Genomic DNA, 20,717 nt, shown 5'->3' with positions numbered 1-20,717 from the left:
GAGGTTGAGTATGCTCGTATACCAAACATCGCATAAATGTTGATAGATACATCTTGAAAGGGATTTCGGACGCGTGCATTTAATTTAAGTGAATTTAATAAATGCGACACCATGAATACATAATTCATTTAGTTTTGAACAAGATAAATAGATGGAATCATTGTTTTTGCACAAATTAATGGCTCAGTGAAAATGAATAGAGAGCGAAAGTAATTATAAATTATTCCAGTTTTATCGTTCATTAGAAATAGCGCGGCTGCCGATGGCTACTCTCATTTAATCGTGTGCATGTGGACGTATTTGTGTTTGATGCGCAATTGTAACGCGATTTTCTCGTTCATTTCGAAAGAAATGCAGCAAAACAAAAAAAAATTGTAATAATAAACAAACAGAAAAAATAACACAAAATGAAATATTATACGATGTCCGGTTTGTGTGTTTTGCACTCAAAGTATCATCACCAGCGGCATCAGCAGCAGTGGCAGTGCCAGTAACACTTGGATATATAATTTAGAAGAAGAGAGAAAAATATTTGTGCACGGATGGCGACCGATACAATAACACACCAGCACAGGCATACGAGTGGGCTAACAAACACAAACACACATACTCATATGGTTATTTATATGAAAAAATTTATCTGTTTCAATCTAAATTACTAATAATATTATTTCTTCTTCTTCTTCGTTGTCGTTTTAGTCGTTTTTTTTTCTCTTTTTCGAAGAAAAATGTGAAAGGAGATGAAAGAAAGTGTCGAATGGAGTGGTGTAAAAGAGAGAAACGAATTAAAATAACAGAATAAAAAGAAAATAATTGTGAAATAAAAAAAAATATTGTGTGCAAAGTTGAAAAACAAAACAAAAGAAATACAACTAAGAAGCAGGCAGTGGCGCGCAGCTACAGCAGATAGTGCGACTCGAAGAAATTTAACTAACCTCTTATAGGTCAATTTAAATTGTTTCCTCTCTTCTTGAACACAACGGAACACATTCAAAAAGCACACTAAACTCTCTCACACAGTCATTCAGTATGTGCACGGTTCACTCAATTCGCGATACACACAATAAATTCTATTCATTGCAATGCGCTAGCGGAATTGCCCTCTGAGTGTGTACGTCGCGGTTCGACGTATTTATGTTGGACGCCGAATCAGAGAACAGCATTAAAAGCGAGAAGAAAATGAAGAGAGTGAGAGAGAGAGAGAGAGAGAGAGAAACACCGAGAAAATGTACAAACAAAAAAATGGGTTTATTTTGTACCAACTTCTCACAAATATTTCGATTCATTTGGTGAAATCGTTAAAGACAAAACATGCATGAGAACTAATGTGTGGTTTAGTGTATAGTGGTGTGGTGCTGTTGTGTCAGCATTCAGTTTTTCACCCATAAAATGTGTCTGTGTCCACTGCGTCATCGGGCATTTGGTTAAATATGTACAGTTTGTTGTGTTGTTGCTTTCATTCTCTTTCTTTGCTCATTGCATTTGGCGTGTAAAGAAATTGTAATAATTATTAGTGAATTTAGGAGCGTTATTTTACCCGCATTGTCTTTATGCTATTCAGCGGTTCTCAGTGTGATGGCGATGTCAATGGCACAGCAATATTATGGAACTACAAGTTTTTCATCACACCATACATACTCACACACACTCACAAAATGCGATGGCACTCATTTTGAGATCAAGCGCTCATTTATTAGACAATGAGGATATATTACGGTATGGCGAAAAACAACATAAAACCGACAGCATGAAATAATTTTGTATGATTTGTAATGAAATGGTTTGATGAAACAAAAATTCCACAATGCTGTGCGTAACGAATACACATTTGGAATGTCAACGGTTTTTATCTCATTTTTTTTTTTGCATGTATACATGTGATGCAGTTGGAAATAATTGTGCTGCAGTTGACACAGTTCATAATGATAATATCCATCAGTTGCGGATAATTTCAAAAGATATAAATTACGATCACCTTTGACCGAACGAATCGAATGAAAAAGAAAATCGTTCGCTAATCAAAGAGATGCCGTGAAATTTTTTTAAGAAGATGAGTGAAAATATTAAATCAATCTCAGTCTCGGTAGCGTATTTTAAGTAAATCTGATGGTGCTTAAAAGAAGAGAGCAAAGATTTAACATAAAAAAAAATGTCAGCGTCATCATAACGAATGGTGAATGTAGACGCAATTCGAATCTCTGCCATATACAAATCACACCATACGAAAAATAATACGCAAGAACTGAGATTGTTATTTTTTTGTGTGTGTTTCATTTACTGCTCTAAATACGATTACATTGAGGTATCGAAATACAATTTTGTTTTGTTTTCCATGTGTTTTACTTTTTGTTGTTGCTCTTCATCCTCATCGTCGTCTTTCATTTTGTTTGCGTTGATGATGGTGTCGAATTTAGATTGAAACAATCTCATCAACTATGCAAGCGATTTCATTTCGACGATACGATGGATATACGGATCGAGGATAATCTTGAAAAAATTACAAAATAAAATGTCATTTGGTCGGCTAGTTTTTGCTGCTTGTATATTGCCACAGGATTTTCTATTTATTTTTTTCTTAACGAACACACATAATTCTCTCAAACATGCCGTTTCTAAACGGCTTTCTACTGTTTCTCATTCTTATTATTGTTATTGAAAATCATAACACATTTTTCTGTATTCAATTTCTCAGCTATTTCATGGATAATTTTTATTCCCTCTTATGGTTGCTGCGTATTATTTTCTCAGTAAAAATGCATTCGCTTATTTATGCCTATTGGTGATACGGCGATTGTTGATGCTGCTGCTGTTGCAGCACTCTCTATAGTATCTCTCTATCAATTCACAATAGCCATAGAAGAAAACATTCCAATGGACCGTTTCTATTCTCTAAATGATTCGAATGACAATAAATTTAATGACTCAGTAACTCCAATGAAACGTCTAATTTTCTTTTATTTCTTTAAATTCGTTTAGAATTCTTTTTCATTATAGTTATTTCTATCGTCATTCTCCTTTTTCGACTGATTTTTAATAAAAATCTTAACCTATAGCACAGAGACCGTGTATCTATCATCGTGTTTTCAGGTAGAAGGTAGTTCATTACAACATATGCATGTGTATGCGTGTGTGTATGTGCTGATGTTTCGAGTTTGAAAATCTTATAACAATATAATACATTATGTAGTGCAATGCAGTAGACATATTTTGGTGTAACTTTTTATGATTCGTCCATTATTGGCTTTGTCTGATAACTTCGAAGTGCTGCAGGCAGGTATATAACCAACAAGGATTTTAAGATTGTTGCACACTCATATGTGCTTTAAAAATGAGAAACGGACAAAAACAGTACAATTAATTTCGAGAAAAACGAACACATTTTTTTTGTTGTACTTCATTCTATTTGGATGATGATGAAAGATGTACAGTATGTCTCGCGCGTATCAAATGTGCTCGTCTATCGATCGTTTTGACTTGAGAGACAAGAGAGAGAAATAAAAAAAATGAAGATTTCAGTTTGAAAGTGACATTCGTAGTAAATATGTTTGAAAGAAAGCATAACGAATTTTCAACTTTAATTTTTCAATTTAACACAAAAACATGATACAATTTTGATGGAGATGATTCTTTTGAGTGCTGTTTTCAATTATTGCAAAATTACAATTTCACTCAATTGAATCATTGATTGGTCAATCTGTTGAATTGTTAAATTGTGTTCGAGTGTTTGTGCGCGCGCACACAGAACACAGCACTTGCTTATGGATTTTTTTTTAATTATGGAATTTCATTTTAAGATCAACCATGCCTATCAATCATAAAAAACTCAAAATACATGAATACCTTCTCATTGTAGTTTCACAGACTCAAATGCCCTTATTTATGTTACGACATCAAATGATTTCTTTTTTAGATCCTTAAATTAAGAAAATATGACTTTAAAAGTGATCATTCAAGTGCTTGTTCAAGCATATTCCCTTTCTTTAATTCTCTTTTTCTTTCACCATATTTTTATAGTGTGCACAAGTCACAATGAGTTAAAATATTGTTTGAAACTAGTGTGTGTAGAATAATTCATATCAAACGATCAAAGTCACATACAATGAGAACGTAAAATATGTGTAAAATGAATGTGTTTGGGTCTAATGAGCGAGCAAGCGTTCGTTTCGAATGAACGAAAGGGAGAAACAGGGAATAATAAAAATGAAATTAACGAAATGAAAATATTTGAATGATGTATTCACATGAAACAACCCCATGCTTATTATTTCGTTTTTTATCTCTTTCTCTTTTTCCTGAAAGCAACGGCATTTAGATGAACGAATATACATTGTGATCGGCAGACACTGAAAATTGGTTCGTATGTGTGAGAGCACTGTCTTTTCTTTCGTTTCCATGAACCGAGACGTTTTACTCTATATTCAAAGCACATGCTTGCAATTCACATTCACACAACAACAAAAACGCAATACACAACATTCTAATTGTTTGTGTCGTTCATTTTGCCTTGCCATTTATCCTTTTCGCTGTGTATGTGTTTGTGTTTTTTTTTTCGCTTTATGTGTGCAGCAATGCGATTACCGATGTCGACGATCAAAAAATGCAACAGTCCAGTGAATATAGAACGTTGTTATTGTTGTTGTTAGGTTCTTCGATGTGGGAACAAGGTAAAATTGTGCTAGTTTTTTTTCGTCTTCAAATTTTTTACTCTTTTGCCCTAGCAACTGAAAATTATACCAATATTGTTTGCGCAACAAACACGGTAGGAAATGTCAAATGGGGAATTTCGTTCGAAATCTGTCAGTCAAATTATACTTTTGTGACAGTTTGCTATTTGAGAACCATTTTAATTTTTATTTCGTGTTTTTTGTTCGCATAAAAATAACACTTTCTCGACACAGTTTGACTCGAATGCAGACAGAAAAGTCGCTGGCGCGCACGAGAAAGAGAGACCCCATTTAATGATGTGTACATAACAGCAAAATATATGGTTTTTGATGTGAATTTTGTCGAACAACAAACAATGTCAAGTGAACATTTTTTGAATTCTTACTTTGAACTGAATTTTCGTTTCTTTTTTATTGTTTTAGTTTTTGCATAAATTGATGTTTTTTTTTTCGTTTTGCCTGTTTGTCGTTATGAATTTCGAATCGCCAAATGAAATGATTCATAAATAAATGCGACAGTTGAACGGAAATTACTTTTACCGGGATTCACTTAAACCAAACTTTATTCAGTTTGTAACACTGTACACAAACATTTTATCTTATCATGCTATGGAATCCTTTTTATGTTTTCACATTATTGTTCAGTCTTGAGTCTTGTATCGATACCGAAGTAAGTTTCTTTGAACTCCTCATATCTCTCTATCTGACTCTGGAAAAGGTAAACACTGCTATCGTTATTCATTTTATTTAAGCAAAAAAACCTGTTGAGTCAATTTTGTTATCGCTTCATAGAAAGTAGTATATGCACATATATCGTTTCGTTCTTTGTATCGATACGATTTGTTTTTTTTTTTTTTTTGGAAAACAATATTCGATTCGTTTCTTACAAAGTTTTGCATTCGCTTTATCGATTTGCTTATATTTTCAAAATATAACAAGCGTCTGTTTATAAATTTAATTTCAAACAAACATTTCACAGGAAAATGAGCAATCGAATTATGAACATCTCCACGTCAATTGTTATATTCACATGCAAGTGAATTTAATAAAAGAAGAAATGTTTTAATTTGAAAATTGGAACAGAGAATACTCTGTAATGTGTGTGTTTGCATTTCAATGTTTTTTTTTTGTTGTTGTTGTTATTGGCAATTTGATTGCGCTCCACTCCGGATGCACAAGAGAAAAGGGATAAAGAAAACGTTCATAATTCATTAGAATTTAAGCCGATTTATGTTTATAGAAACGAAAGAGAAAGCGAAAGCGAGAAAGAACCGCACCGCATAAAAGTACTCTTTATAAAAATAATAATAATACATGCAATCTTGCACGGCTTTATATTTCCGGCCTGTCGATGCCAGAGAATGAATCTGACTGAATTTATTCAGCCGAGATGTGTGTTCACAATGGCCTGGCTATGATGTATCATCAATTTTATCCAATCGCTGTCTAACTTCGTCGTTTCGCGGTTTGAGACAAACCCGATGAATGTTACAAAATCGAAGTGCGCACAGCCTATTCTGAAAATATACAACTTTTGAATTCAGTCAGAATCATTCTCTGCTCGAGATGATGTTTCGACATTATTTATGTATTATAGCATTTATTATGTGCGAGCTCAGCGCTGTTGTATCAAATAGACGGATGGACAACCGTTTTGAATGCCATTGAAAAGGATTGAATTAAATTTGGTTGACGACGGTCGCTTAAATTATAGTTGCGACTATCAATTGAGCTCTTGCCTTTTGTTCAATTTCCGGTATTTCATAAAAAAAATTCATAATAACACAACAATAAATTGAAGAGAAAAAAAAAAATAATAATGCGTGACCCATCTTCTTGTTATCAGTGTACCTTTCAAAAGCATATCTATTTTTTTATATTGAGAACAGTAACAATAATAACAGAAAATGGTTTCCCCACCAAAGAATCATTTCGAAACTGATCGCACGTTGCGAACGATTTGTGAGTCATATCATCGAATCGAGTGTGATTCAGTTAAATGAGCATACATACACGTTTCTATAAATGGAATTTTAATTCGATTTATTACATTTTATCATAGCTTGTCATATCGGTGTGCGATATAAGTACAACCAGAGTGGTGGTTTGATAAAAATAAATTCTTTAACTATGTTAACATATCGGTCGTGTAAATGATGTAGATTTTGCTATTACACAGGTGCAGTGCTTGTGCGACGCACACTCTTTCTATCACACACACACACGCGCAAAAACGGCTTTCTAAATTGAAAAGTCGCATGTTTGTGAGTCATGCTTGTTCGTATGGTGTGGCAAGTGCACGGAATTTGAAAATCATGTCAACGAGTTCGTGCATGTTCATTGATCATAGCGCACACTGGAGATCGACGGATGGAGATGGTCACACAAATCGCTGTAAATGCATATAAGCCAAAGAAGATAAAAAGACACACCGTAAAATCAAAGATATTGTCATGAACACTACACTATCGTATAATCATTTTACATTCAGATATCGTTTTAAAAGTGAGCAATAAAAATGTTTTACATCCAAGAACAATTTCAATAAACGTACGGCATTCCAGTTTTAAGAGTTGGCATTTTTATTTTGACCGGCAACATCAACAATATGAAACTTTATTCGCAAATGTTCGTATCGTGATTGGTTTTCTCTTCATTTCTTATTGCACCTCTTGCTGTCGGCTTTTAGATATGTTGTCAACTTAAATGACAGCACAACGAACCAAAATAATCGCCACAAAATGGCTATACACAAAAACAAAAACATCTAAATACACAAATCGTATTGACGAACAGCGAGCAAGCGAGCGAGAATGATATTTCCAGGCGATGAATAGCAGAAACAAAACAAAAACAATACGAATGAACGAAGCGAATAAGAACAAATGTTTCGTTTTTCAGCTGAACATCACAATGACTGTAACATTATAATTTTTACGATGATATATGCACGTCGTTGTGAGAAGGCACGAAGGTGAACGATACCAATGACCAAAAATTGAGTGTATTCGTGATATTGGGTGCATTACGCGTACATTCCATCTGAATGAGATAGTGCGCTTGATTAAAATAAACCAAACGTGAGTCTATACGATTGTATTGCGCGCTCGCGCCTTTTTTTCCTCTTTAAAATCTCCGTACTTCTTGGTTATATATGTGTATCTCTTTTTTTTTCGTTTGTTTCGTTCTTCAGTTGATATTTAGTTTGTGTTTTTTTCGTGTCGCTTCTTCTTCTTTTACGTTATGCCTTTATGCACATTCGTTTCTTTACCAGTTTGTTTATTGTGTATTTGTACGGTTTTTTTTTTCTTCTGTTGTTCTTTGTATATCGGTCTCGGTATGTATTATTCATTCACGTAAAATGCATCTTCTTTTTTTTGCATGTTTTGTATTTTATTTTAAGTTATGTCTCCACATTAAATGTGCTCGAAAAACGCTTGCTGCAAACAAATTGTGCTAACATGCATATAATCGCTTTGTTACCGAGGCGCGCTGATTTGACTTTGTGTGGTGTTTGTGTATGTTCATTGTATAACTGAGAAAAAAACCATCACATATACGAATAGCACAGCGAACAAATAAATAAATTGCATTATTAAAAACACTCCAACGACTATGCAATGGCACGAGAAGAAAAAAAAACCGACAACAACACACAACACAACAGAGGCGAGAAAAAGAAAAAGCACGCCGTGAGTCCAATGTTCAAATGATGTTAGAGTCGTCGGTTCAAAGTCTGTGTGCTTAGTCTGATTATTTACTTTACAATTTCAATTTGAAAAACCGATTTTTCGCGGCTCAGCATTTCTTTTTCCCTTTCTTATTTGGTTCTTTGTTTCGTTTTTATTTTGGCATAAAAACATTGTGTATTACAATGAAGATTTATCGAAATGTTTAGATCGTTTCCATTCTGATTCATTCTTTTGCAATGAGAATAAAATAATGCGAGAGAAATGAAATGATATGAACCATTGGATCGTATAAAATTTAATTTCATAAATTACCATTTTGCATTTTCATTTATGCATAAGCCATCCAAACGAAATTGCTTGAAGAAATTGAAAAAGAAATGCGCCGATTGAATACAATGTATTGCAATAATCAGGAAATCAGAATATGTCATCACTCTAATAAGATTCAAACATTCACTTGGCACTCGGATGTGTGAGCACATTTTTCTTTGTGTCACATTATGTGCACAAAGTTTATCGTGCATTTCGCACAAGAGAATTCAATGTTAAGTGATTCACCAACAGATTCAGTTTTTAAAGACGAATCGATTTGAGTTGAATTCGCTCAATTTCTTTTCGGTTGCCATTCTCTGTTTATTTTTCTGACGACATCGTCAAATAATAGCAATATTATTTATTTATTTTTTTGCTCTCTCCACAGTAAGTAATTCGTTACACGTTAATTTGCATATATTTGTATATTTTGAAAGCAGCAATACTTTCGCAACCGTATTTTTCATCATAAATGATTTACTTAATTTTTCTGCACTTGTCATCGACTTGGACCGGTCATATATACAAGGTGGAAGTGAACAAGTAACTGTTGCACACGCACGATTCAATACTATCAGAAGATATATATTTTTATCACATACTTGTTTGCAATCGTATATTTATTAAAAATCCTTAAAACCGAAGCCGTGTTCTAAGTGGAATGCACACACCATTAAAATGAGCCTGCCTTTTAATTGAATAAAAAAAAAAAAAATAAGCAAAAGACGCAATGTAGGAGAGGGAGGGGGAGATTCAAACAGCAGTGAAACAGCAATGGTGCATTGCACATTAGATAAACGGTGATTGAAGAAATCAAAGCATCGGTTAGATCTAATAGAAGCCAATCTCAATTACTCTCTAGCATTGTGGATTTTCAACATTCTAACACAAATAACGCATTCAAGAATGTTTTTTGCCATCATCGTCGTTTACACAAAACGCCATACCGTGAGTAATTCAGTCGTAAATTATGGTACACACACCGTTTATTTTTTTCATTAAATTTCCATCTATCTCGAATGCGATAAAAGAATAAAATCAAACGGACATTAGAAAAAAAAAATATAGTTGTAGTTGATTCTTGTTGTACAGCTTTTTTTTCAGCAATCGGTTGCGATAGACACCTCTAGAGCGAATTGCCATAACACTTGAATGATTGGTGTTCTGACTGTATGACACGCAATCATACTCAATTTCATGCAAATAAACAGCAAGCAAACAAACAAACAAACCGTGAGCGATTTCATGTGTGAGGTTCTGGATGCGAACAAAATCAACTTTATGGAATATGTTGAATGCATGCGATCTGTTCGTCTTCAACAACTAATTCGAATATTATCAACAATTTATGTAGCGTTAACCATAGAAGAGGCAACATAATGAGATTATGTACGTTAACATCAATAATATTTTTGATTTGATTGTTTCAACGGTTTTCGATTCACAATCGGAATTTCTATTGAGTCAAATCGATAAAGAATGTGTACCGGCAGTGATAATGACACGGTGCGATGGTTACTGTCGTGCTAATTTTTTTTTTTCTGAGTGATGTTGTTGTGTTTATTTGTAAAGTGTTTTATTTTCAGAATTTTTTTTTCTCCTCTCCAACCAAATATGCAACGGCGTTTCAAACACCAGAACTACCAACAACAATAACACGAAAAAGAAGAAGAAAAAAAAACAAAAAACGAATTAATAAAATCCAGTTAAGTCGTAATAATAATAATAATAATACGTGCGCGTATTGCAGACATATGTATGGTTATAGACATCTCACTGTTGCGCGGCATTTTAACGTCGAAAATATTTGTTCATTTTTCATCCAAGAAAATATAGAAGGTCTATACACATAGAAATGGGCTCAAAACACGGCATGCCAACAGGAGTAAGCGAGAGAGAGCAAACGAACAACAGAGTTCGGAGTCTGTATGTATCCAGCCTCTCAAACACATGTACACACATTTTCAGAAGAAGTGAAGACAAGAAATATATATATATATAAAACCTCAAATCTTGAAAACGCATAAAATACAACGAACACAAAGTTCTTCGTCTTTGTTTCTTCTTCTTCATCTTTTTTGATATGTTCTTTTTTTCTTCATTGCTTCATACTTTAAATTGCCCTCTCACTCTAAATCTCTAAAAATGCTTGTTTGCGATCGCACCGATATACACGGACACCGCACTCATACTCGTTTCATTTTAAATCTTGTCTCTTATTCTCTTTGTTTTCACTTCATGCTTAGACCATTCTTTTTCATATTTACTTCTTCTTCACCGTTGCTGTCGTTGTCGTTGTCGGTTGGTCGCAATGTTTCTGTGTCGTTGTTGTTGTTACTGTCGCCGTCGTTGTCGTTGTCGATGTCTTTTGCTTTACAATTGCTGACTATGTTTTTTAAATAACTTCACTTTAATTGAACGAAGCACGAATACAAGCACCGTGCTTCGGGTGTCATATACATTCGAAGACAGACAGAGAAGGAATCGCGCGCCGTTTACAACTATACCACACTCAATTGTTGTTGTTGTTGATCGGTCGCGTTGTGTCGATTCCGTATACAACAGCCTCGATGTGTCGATGCGGTTCTGTCTGACTGGTTACTTCTATGTATTGGCCGTTCTCTTCTTACTCACTGATCACTATACTTACGACGTTGCAAGTGTGTTATATATGTGTGCGCAACTCTGTTGGTATGTAAATATGTTTTGCTGTATATGTCAGTGTATGTACATGGAATTTTCAATGTGATTTTGGAACTATTTTTCTTGTTGAAATCCACTCAGTTCATCTCTTTTACAATTATTATCTATCTCTTTTTTTATTATTATTTTAACTCCTTCATCTTTATCGGATATTTTCGGTTATTTGTTTTTTTTTCCTTTTAATTCTCTAAATTGAAATTTAACAAGAGACAAAAAATAAAAGTAAGAAACTGAAAACTTTAACACACGAATAAATTTTGCACCAAACATTCACCTAAACTATATCAAATAAATCAAACTGGGCGTCATTCACTATTTTATTCGGTTTTCGGTTATTTTATTTAATTTTCCTCTCACTTTATTTTAATTGATTTGGATTTTTCTTAAACTTAACATGTATCAACTAAATATAATAGAATTTAACCGTACCAAACACTTTAGATGAATGTATTTTAACTTGTTGTTGTGTTTGTTTAGTTCTTGTGTATTGCAAACAAATGTCGAATATCGTAGCTGCAGCGACATCCAGAAATATCGTTATTCACGCTTTGAATTTCATCAAGCAACTAAATTCAATTCGTTTGGTGGCGATGCGCAAGCGTGAGTATGTTACGATGAAGTGGTGGTAACGTTAGCGCATCGAACCATCAACAAATTCACATTTCGAATGCTTACCGGTTGCGGCGCTCGCATCGGTTAAATATTACATCGAATACACTCAATCATTTAACTCTCTTATACTCAAGAATATTTATCTTGTTCATTCCTTCGTTTTATGTCCCTCTCACACTCTGCGCACACAAAACGGAATTACTTATCGTACGGTGCTTGATGTCAAACCAATTCAATTGACAACTTGAGCAACTATTCATATTCGAATATTGATTTTAATTTATTCAACATTTTTTAAATTTTTACATCATCGCATCAATATTTTAACATTTTACGCAGCAAAATGACCGTCCAAAATGGCACTAAAAATAAAAAAACAATTTTACGCATTTAAAAGTTCCACCAGTTTTCGAACATAAAATAACCAGTTATCGTAATCAATGGAGACGGTGTATAAATTGGTTGAAATAAACTCCATTTATGGAATTTAACTCCATCCACATATACTTATTTGATGCACACTTCTTGGATGTGTTTCGAATATTTGCATCGCCGGTGAAATGTTGCGTCGGTTAACGGTAATACATAGCATATTCAAAGCATCATTATTCTGAATACGGATAAATCACAAATTGCGTCGATTTGCCGGAGGATTTATAAAGTGCAAGTTTAATCACTTTGCTCTCAACCACTAGCTCGGTGAAATCGACTTCGTCGTAGAATATATTGTTCAGCATCACTTTTCATCTTAAATACTCTATTTTTAATAGTAAATTAATTAGTACAAAATAAATAAAAGGAATCGCCGAAAAAAAACATTACATTGTTAAAATGTTGTGTCGCTTTCAACAACCATTTGAACGATGGTTAATGGTTATTCTTCTAATTATTTTTACATTTGAGAAAACATGCGGTTTTACAGTAAAACATCAGAGAGCAGCAACCAATGAGCATAAGAAATTTCAGCCAACACCAAATTTAGGTAAGCCTTCCATAAGAAATTATTTTTTTTTCTGCGCAAAACCGTCTCCAAAAACATTGAATTTGGTTTGTTTGAAAAAAAATCATATTTTTTCCGCAGTTAATCCAACATTTTTCAAAAAATGTGATCCATGTCCACATGGCGTTAGCTGTGTCCCAAGTATCCAGTGTCCGGCACACGTTCGTATGTCAGCACATGAAAAGCCACAGATTTGTGATTTGCCACATGGTGGTCACGGTTTTTGCTGTACCACTGGACGGAATTTTACCACTCACCGTAAGTTTTGCACAAAAATCTTCCATTTTTTTTCGTTCAATCTTTATATAAAATAAATGTCATTCAATCTGTGTTGAAATTTTAATTGATTTCTCGATTTCATTTTGTTTCAAAGACAAGAAAACCGCTGTACATGGTCGAAGTGCATTGACGGATGTCACAAACAACATACTCCAGCTAATGAAATCGGTAATTAATGAGGCGAGCGAACACATCAACGATTTGAACGACGAAGATCCACAAGTTGCCATCGTTAATGCACATGATCAACCTGAATTTATGCATAATCTTCTCTTTCGGTAAGTTTATTGAAATATCAGAATTCTGCAATAAAAATGGATAAAAAAAAACCGAAAAAATCACAACTGCGCAGTGGTATGCCATGTGAAATGATGCGCTAGCATCCAGCGTGAGTTTCCTGTTCATCAGAAAAATTTTACGTAGCCAAAAATATGTCGCCATTTCATGATGAAAAATGAACCATTACTTGTTGACTCAATTGTGAGAAATATACCTTTTTCGATGTAATTTGCTAGATAAATGTGGTAATTTAACCAACTCCGATTCATTTTTAATGTGAGCTGAATGTCTTTTTTTTTGCTATCAAATGTAGATCGTTTGTAATTTTTATTCCATTTTCAGTTTTCACGATAAATCATTTATTTAAATTTATTCATCCCTCTCTGATTTTTATTTCTTACGCTCCCTCTTCTCTCACGTTTGCTGATTAACTGTAAAAATTGCGGTACACAGCATCAGTGGCAGTAGCAACAACAATGCAAATGCATTTTTTCGTCGTTGAACGAACAAAAAACCAACGAATCAAATAAAATGTGTACACTGTGTGTATGTGGCACTTGCTTTAATTTACCGTCAAGGTGCTAACGTACTCTGGTTGTTTTTTTTTTGTCTCTTTCCGACTGAACCAATTTATTTGTTGCTATTTTATGCAAGCAAATATCCAGACAAAATTTTCACACAACAAAATTCAAACCACAAATGTTTACATATTATATTTCGTCAACGAGTCGCTATACAACAAACAATAAAGGCTAAAAATATGGATGCTATGACCAAAAATTAAGATGCTTTTCAACGCAAAAGAGATATTGGTGAATTATTCAAAACAAGATGTTGTTTGGTCTGTTGTTATAGAGTTTTGGTTACGTGACAATTTATTCCAATGTAATGGCTTCGATCAAATAAACAATAAACGATTGAATATTTGATGTAAACGCACGCATTGCAAAACACACCGCCAATTCATGTATATGACAACGAAGTATTTTTATATCGTTCAATTTGATATGAAATTTGATTGAAAAAAAAAGCCATCACATCGTGTGTGCGTATTTGTTTGTCTCAAAGTCGTTGCAACTCGAGAATCGATAATATCCAGTTCTATTCACTCAATTTGGAAATAAGAAACTAATTTGGTTGTGTTTTTTTTGTCTTAATCAGATCGTCCACAGAATCTGAAATGAAAGCACAGCATGCAAATCAACGGGCACTTCACCAGGTGTTTGCCAGTCGAATTTTCAAAGAAAGGTAATATACGTATTTCAATCGCTTTTTTTCTTTATCTACTCTTATAAAATATTCAATCGAATGAGATTATGTAGAAAATCGGGTGGTAAACAATGTTTGATGATTACATTTACAGAGAAAATGTGGCTGAAGAAGATTTTCAATTAGGTGATGTTCTTGCACCGATTGACGGTACACCGTTAGAACGTGTATGTGATCAATTTCCAGCTTGTCCGCCACAAGCGTTTCGTTATCGAACCATCGATGGAAAATGCAATAATCCAGATCCATCAAAGGGAACATGGGGCGCGGCTGGTTCACCAATGGAACGTCTGTTGCCACCTAGTTACGAAGATGGTATATGGCGACCAAGGTAAAGACTTTTTTTTTTCTTTATATAGAATTACAGTTGGTTGTTTGCTCATCGAAAAATGCTTTTTACTTTCATAAAGATTAACATCTGTGACGGGAGCACCTTTACCAAATGCAAGAACCATATCCCAGCAATTGATTAAAGATGTGGATCGACCACATCCCACCATCAATTTGCTATTTATGCAATTTGGACAGTTTATTACGCATGATGTATCCCAATCAGCTTCGATTAGAACGCGTATGCTATTTTTCAGTTTTTTTTGGTTCTCCAAAAGGGGGGTCCCTTTTTTCAAATAATCAGATTTAACCCATTTTTATCGATTGACAACAGATGAAGGTTCGGCAATTCGATGTTGCTCGAAAGATGGACGTCATGTTTTGCCCCGTGAATCATTACACTTTGCCTGTTTGCCAATTATACTTAAGCCCGACGATGAGTTCTACAGTCAATTCGAACAAGGATGCATGAATTTTGTTCGCTCGGCACTTGCTCCAGATGGCCAATGTCAATTAACTTATGGAAAACAGGTAAACGTTGTTATTACAAAAAGAAAATGTGAGAAAGAAAGAAATTCCATATGTGTGATTAATAACCAAAATATTTATTATAAATACATGTTTTGGCACCTTTTGGAAGATATTTTCAATTTTTTCCTATGAACTTAAGAATCGTAGTTTACTGTGCAGTAAACAAAAATCGATGGTCAACTTGCATTAATTGTTTTTATTTAAATTATATTTATCTTTGGTGATTATAAAAAATAATTAGAATTTTCTCTTTTCAATAAATAATATACTTGATTTGTCTCTCGAATAGAGAAAATTCTTATTATAAATACATCGGCTAACAATGAAAAGTACAACGATATATACGTGAACATTTTAAATCGAATGAAACCATCAACAAGCTGAAGAAGAAAAAAAAGCGGAAAGAAGTCTGTTGGTACTATTTAAGCGATATGAAAACTGGCATCGATTGGTAAATGCTATTTTTATACCGCCCGAATAGTCTAGACGGGGCGCTGAACTTGTGATGTGTTTTGCGTACTAAATACGCCTGTATTTTCATTATTATTTTAATATTTCCGATTACCCAGCTGATGACAAATCAGTAATTAAAATGCATTTCATACAAGTAATTTACTGTGTGTGTGTGTCTCTTTTTTAGATTAGCAAAGTGACCCACTTTATCGATGCTTCGGCTGTTTATGGTACAGACGAGAAGACTTTGTCTGATGTGCGAAGTTTTCAGGGTGGTCGACTTCGTATGCTTGATGATTTTGGTAGACAGCTGTTACCTTTAACGCTTGATAAGAATACCTGTGTCAGTTTAGATAAAGGTCCATGCTTTTTTGCCGGTAAACACAATATCATACATAATAATCATACTTCAAATTATACGCTTCGATTGGCATCGTAACATGCGAATCATCAGTACAACCACCACCACTAGCATCCATAATCTTCGTAGTTCTCATTTCTTTTCTTCTTCTTTTATTATTTTCCTTGTTGAATTATTGAATAGGTGACGGTCGGGCGAGTCAAATTATTTCGCTGATGGCATTGCATATTTTATTTGCACGAGAGCATAATCGTATAGCTGATATTTTAAGCAGTTTGAATCCACGATGGTCGGACGATGTAATATTTCTTGAAACAAAACGAGTCGTAGAAGCCGAATTCCAACACATTACGTATAATGAATGGCTACCGCTGGTTATTGGAACGGAAACACTCCAACGTTTCAGTTTGGGAATACGTGAAAGTGGATATTCGGACGATTACAATCCGGATGTGAATGCATGCATCACTTCGGAATTTTCAACGGCTGCTCAACGCTTTGGCCATTCAACTGTTGACGGACGATTTTTGTAAGTTTTTCTTTGTATATAGAGTCAATATGAATGATGAATTTATATTGAACTTATTTTACTAAAAAAATCCTGTTTTTCTTCCTTTCAGCATTGAAAGAGGTAATGGACAAACTGAAGTTATACAAATTCCGGAGGTATTTTTCAACACAAATCGCTTGCGACAGCGCAACTTTTATGATGATATTTTGTCTACACTCGGACGTCAGCCCATGCAGGCGGTCGATTCAGTGGTTACACAAGGGGTGGGCATCATTTTTCTTCATGCTAATAATTCATTGGACTTCATGATATTTTATTTTTGAGCAGTTGAGCAGATTCCTTTTCGCTGGGTCGAATCCATTCGGCTTAGATTTGGCAGCCATAAACATTCAACGAGGCAGAGATCATGGTGTTCGTTCATACAATGAATATGTTGAAGTGACTGGTCATCGCAGAATACTTAGCTTTGATGAATTCGGACCGGAGGTAATTCCATTTTGTAACATTTAAAAAAAAAGAAATTGAATATTTCATAGAATATATTTCGGTTGTTGTTAGCTGGGTGAAAAGTTGGCTTCAGTTTACCAAAGTCCCGATGACATAGACTTATGGGTAGGTGGGCTATTGGAATCTGCTCGTGGTGATGGTCTTGTTGGTAAGTGTATACTTGACAAACGACTTTTATTTCAATTTTGTATTAAAGAGCACATTATTGCGCTCCATCGATTTGTTGTTACTAATAAGTGTGGCCATTCTCCATCACACAGGCTCAACATTCGGTGACATTCTTGCCGATCAATTTTCGAAATTCCGTCAAGGTGACCGGTATTTCTACGAACATTCGCCAGAAGTTAACCCAGGCGCCTTTACACCAGAACAATTGAAGGAAATTAAGAAAGCATCCGTTGCACGTTTGATATGCGATAATTCTGATAATATTCAAGTGCAATCACCAAAAGGATTCATTCAAACTAATGTTCCTGGGTAAGACAGATTTATATCCATAAAATGGCTCCATAATCTAAACCTAATCGGTTTTGTTTTATTTTCTTATTTTGATTATAGAAATGCACCGGTTCCATGTAGTTCAATTCCAGCTCTTAATTTCTTGGCATGGAAATCTACATAAATCAAATAAATTGATGTCGAGTTTCTCACTTATTTTTTTAATCAGGATTTTTTTAAATTTTAATTTTTTTCATGTATGCAACCCACGTTACGTGGCATACCTTTCCGCACAATTTTCAAGTTGAAAAGATATGAATTTTCATAAAGCCCTTCTTCCTCATCATAGTATAATTTTTCTTCATGTGAAAACATTCCAAGCAAAAACATGAAACATGTTGAGAAAACACAAAATTAAATTATTTTTGAATCATCTCCAAGCGATGATGAGATATACAAAATGTATGGATAAGCATATAAAAAATAAAAAAAAGAAGATAAAATTGAAGAGGTTCGTCATTATTTTTGATTGGAAGCACGTGTATTTTATGCGCATTTGGAATTGATGTGGTATATGCTTTTCTGTAATTCAAATATAATTATTAGATTTTTGATATGTGCTGTTTCTCATGGATTTTTACGGAAACTCTTCGTAAGAAATTGAAAACCAAATTAATTAAATTCATGTATGTATTAACACTCGCACCGACACTGTGTGGGCTTTTCATTGATGTGTGGATTCAAATTATACAAGAATTGAGAGATGTTTTAATGTTCTAAACGAAATTGTCCATAACATTTTGGCAATCGGCACAGCTGCATGTCAATTTCGGCTATGAAAGCCGACGATCTTCGTGATTTGTCTATCGTTGGCGCTTTTAACATTGGCATATCCATCACCGTCGTAAGCAACAATATCCGTTGATTCGATTCGTGACATTAGCATTACATGCTCATCAAATTAATGGATAAAAAGCGATTACATAATTATCTTAATGTTAAAAAAAAACACTTAATGTTGAAAATTTCATTCTGGTCTTTTCGAAACTTCCTGGGATCAAAGTACCTAAAAAAACAAGGACTTTTTTGTTCCGACACTTTTCGATATGGCTGCCACTTAACATAAGATATTTGATCGGCTAGTGTTGCATTGCAATTGATATTAATAAAATAATTGTGATATATTCAATCTGTGATCAGACGGTGAAATGAATAAATATGCAGATTTTCATACTTACATAACGGTGACAACTTACTTCTTTTTTTCCCCTACTGCAATTTGCAATATTGTAAATAGTGCCATAAACAAAAATAATAACAAATTATTACAAAAATACGAAATATTAAACTATAGTGAATCGATGACAAAGAAAAAGAACAAAAAAGATGAAAGATTTCCACATCGCCAATCACAATTATCTTCATTAGAACATAAACGAATTCTATCTAAATGAACACATAACACATATCAAAATATTGCACGATAGAAACACATATCCAAGTTCTGTGCGCTTTATTATGATGGAAAACCTTGTTGAATGTTTGATTTAGACAAAAAAAAAGTATTTCATTCCCGGTGGTAGTATATCTTGTCTTTGTTTTTATAATGTCCAATATGCCGTATATAAAAACGTATAAAATTCATTTGAAATCTCATTATGGTGAGTGAAGAGGAAACAAGAAAAAGTACAGTGTAAAAGCTATATGATTTCGTTATTTTGCCACTTAATGTATGCTTTCTTTCGGTTTCCACTCTACGGGCAGTATTAAATTTCAATATTATATTGTAATACAGAAACATTGTTATGCTCCTTCGATTTGTCAAATTGTTGTTGCTGTTAGTAACAAGTAGCACATTTTCATGGGGTCAATCACGAAACTCTAGTGCATCTAGATTTTGATAAGATTTCACTAGAAAACTAGAAAATTCTAGTACGTGAAGTTGGCTCTCAGTAGTGTGTGACTTCAGTCTTCGCACTAGATTTACTAGTTTTTCTAGTATTCACTAGCGTGGTTCGCCCCATGCACATTTTGATCGACATGTACAATATTAAACGCAATAGCGAAACCAGAGAAATCCTGTGTGAACAAGCAGCTGTTCGATTTCGTTTCATTCATTATTAAAAGCTGTTTCAACATATACTTATGGATATCGTTATATTTATTCTTCTCTCAAAATAAGAAATATTTCTGAATAAAAGCTTTTTTTTTGCTTTTGTGCATTGGACTAAAAAAATCCAATTTACTTCAATTGAATTAGGACATAATCGTTGCGCGACAAAACATATCACACCCGAGGCGCGTTTTCACTTCATTTTTCTTTCTTTTCGGTTGGCGTGGATTTGCTTGGTTTTTTCTCTCTTCGATGTTCTTAAGTCAATACAAATCATGAATATCGAAACATTGAGATAGTAATCAGAATGCCAGTAAAAGGGCAAAAAACTGTACGCAACATGTTTTTTTCTCACTTTGAAATAAAGTTAGCACAGAATTGAGATAGTTTGACTGACATTTCGCTGAACTTTGCAATTTTCAATGCGTAAACCAATTTGAAATTGATGGACGTTTTGAATGTATGCAACGATTTTTTTGTTGTTCATTTTTTTTTGTTTACGATAAAAGGCCATTGCGTGGGTCGGATTTCATTCAATCAACTAGAATAAATTTTTCAAATAATACTTACCATTCAAGTATACAATCAGATTTGATCCATGTATCCATTTCATGCTAAAGAAATCTCATTTAGTAATAAATATGTACAAACAAAATCCGATTT

The 20,717-nt window shown here is 33.9% G+C and overlaps 2 protein-coding genes across 4 annotated transcripts in view; one reads left to right on the top strand and one right to left on the bottom strand.

The window, feature by feature from the left end:
• The window catches only part of LOC116338576 (afadin), a 41,178-nt gene extending 29,237 nt beyond the window's left edge, over positions 1-11,941 (bottom strand). Inside the window, exons 1-2 of one of the 3 annotated variants that reach the window (XM_031763933.1) lie at positions 11,801-11,941; positions 11,319-11,558 (exon numbers count right to left, since the gene is read on the bottom strand). The gene's annotated coding sequence lies outside the window, so the exon portion shown is untranslated. Of the gene's footprint in view, positions 1-10,935; positions 11,215-11,318; positions 11,559-11,800 lie in introns of those variants that run through there. The other 2 variants (XM_031763932.1, XM_031763934.1) reach the window with 2 other exon arrangements.
• A 644-nt stretch (positions 11,942-12,585) lies between these two features.
• On the top strand, positions 12,586-18,172 carry LOC116338811 (chorion peroxidase). Its single transcript, XM_031764302.1, has 14 exons — positions 12,586-12,965; positions 13,065-13,241; positions 13,357-13,540; positions 14,703-14,789; positions 14,905-15,141; positions 15,221-15,381; positions 15,475-15,671; positions 16,312-16,501; positions 16,669-17,014; positions 17,106-17,259; positions 17,324-17,482; positions 17,555-17,651; positions 17,764-17,980; positions 18,062-18,172. The coding sequence occupies exons 1-14, from the start codon at positions 12,815-12,817 to the stop codon at positions 18,123-18,125; spliced, it is 2,421 nt and encodes an 806-aa protein (XP_031620162.1). The 5' UTR covers positions 12,586-12,814; the 3' UTR covers positions 18,126-18,172.
• Positions 18,173-20,717: the final 2,545 nt, after the last annotated feature.

This window comes from Contarinia nasturtii, unplaced genomic scaffold (genome assembly GCF_009176525.2).
Source record: "Contarinia nasturtii isolate CC-2019 unplaced genomic scaffold, AAFC_CNas_1.1 Cnas_scaffold_414, whole genome shotgun sequence".
NCBI classification, from domain to species: domain Eukaryota; kingdom Metazoa; phylum Arthropoda; class Insecta; order Diptera; family Cecidomyiidae; genus Contarinia; species Contarinia nasturtii.
Note: the sequence above shows the minus strand (reverse complement) of the source record. Positions and strands in the feature narration are given on the sequence as shown.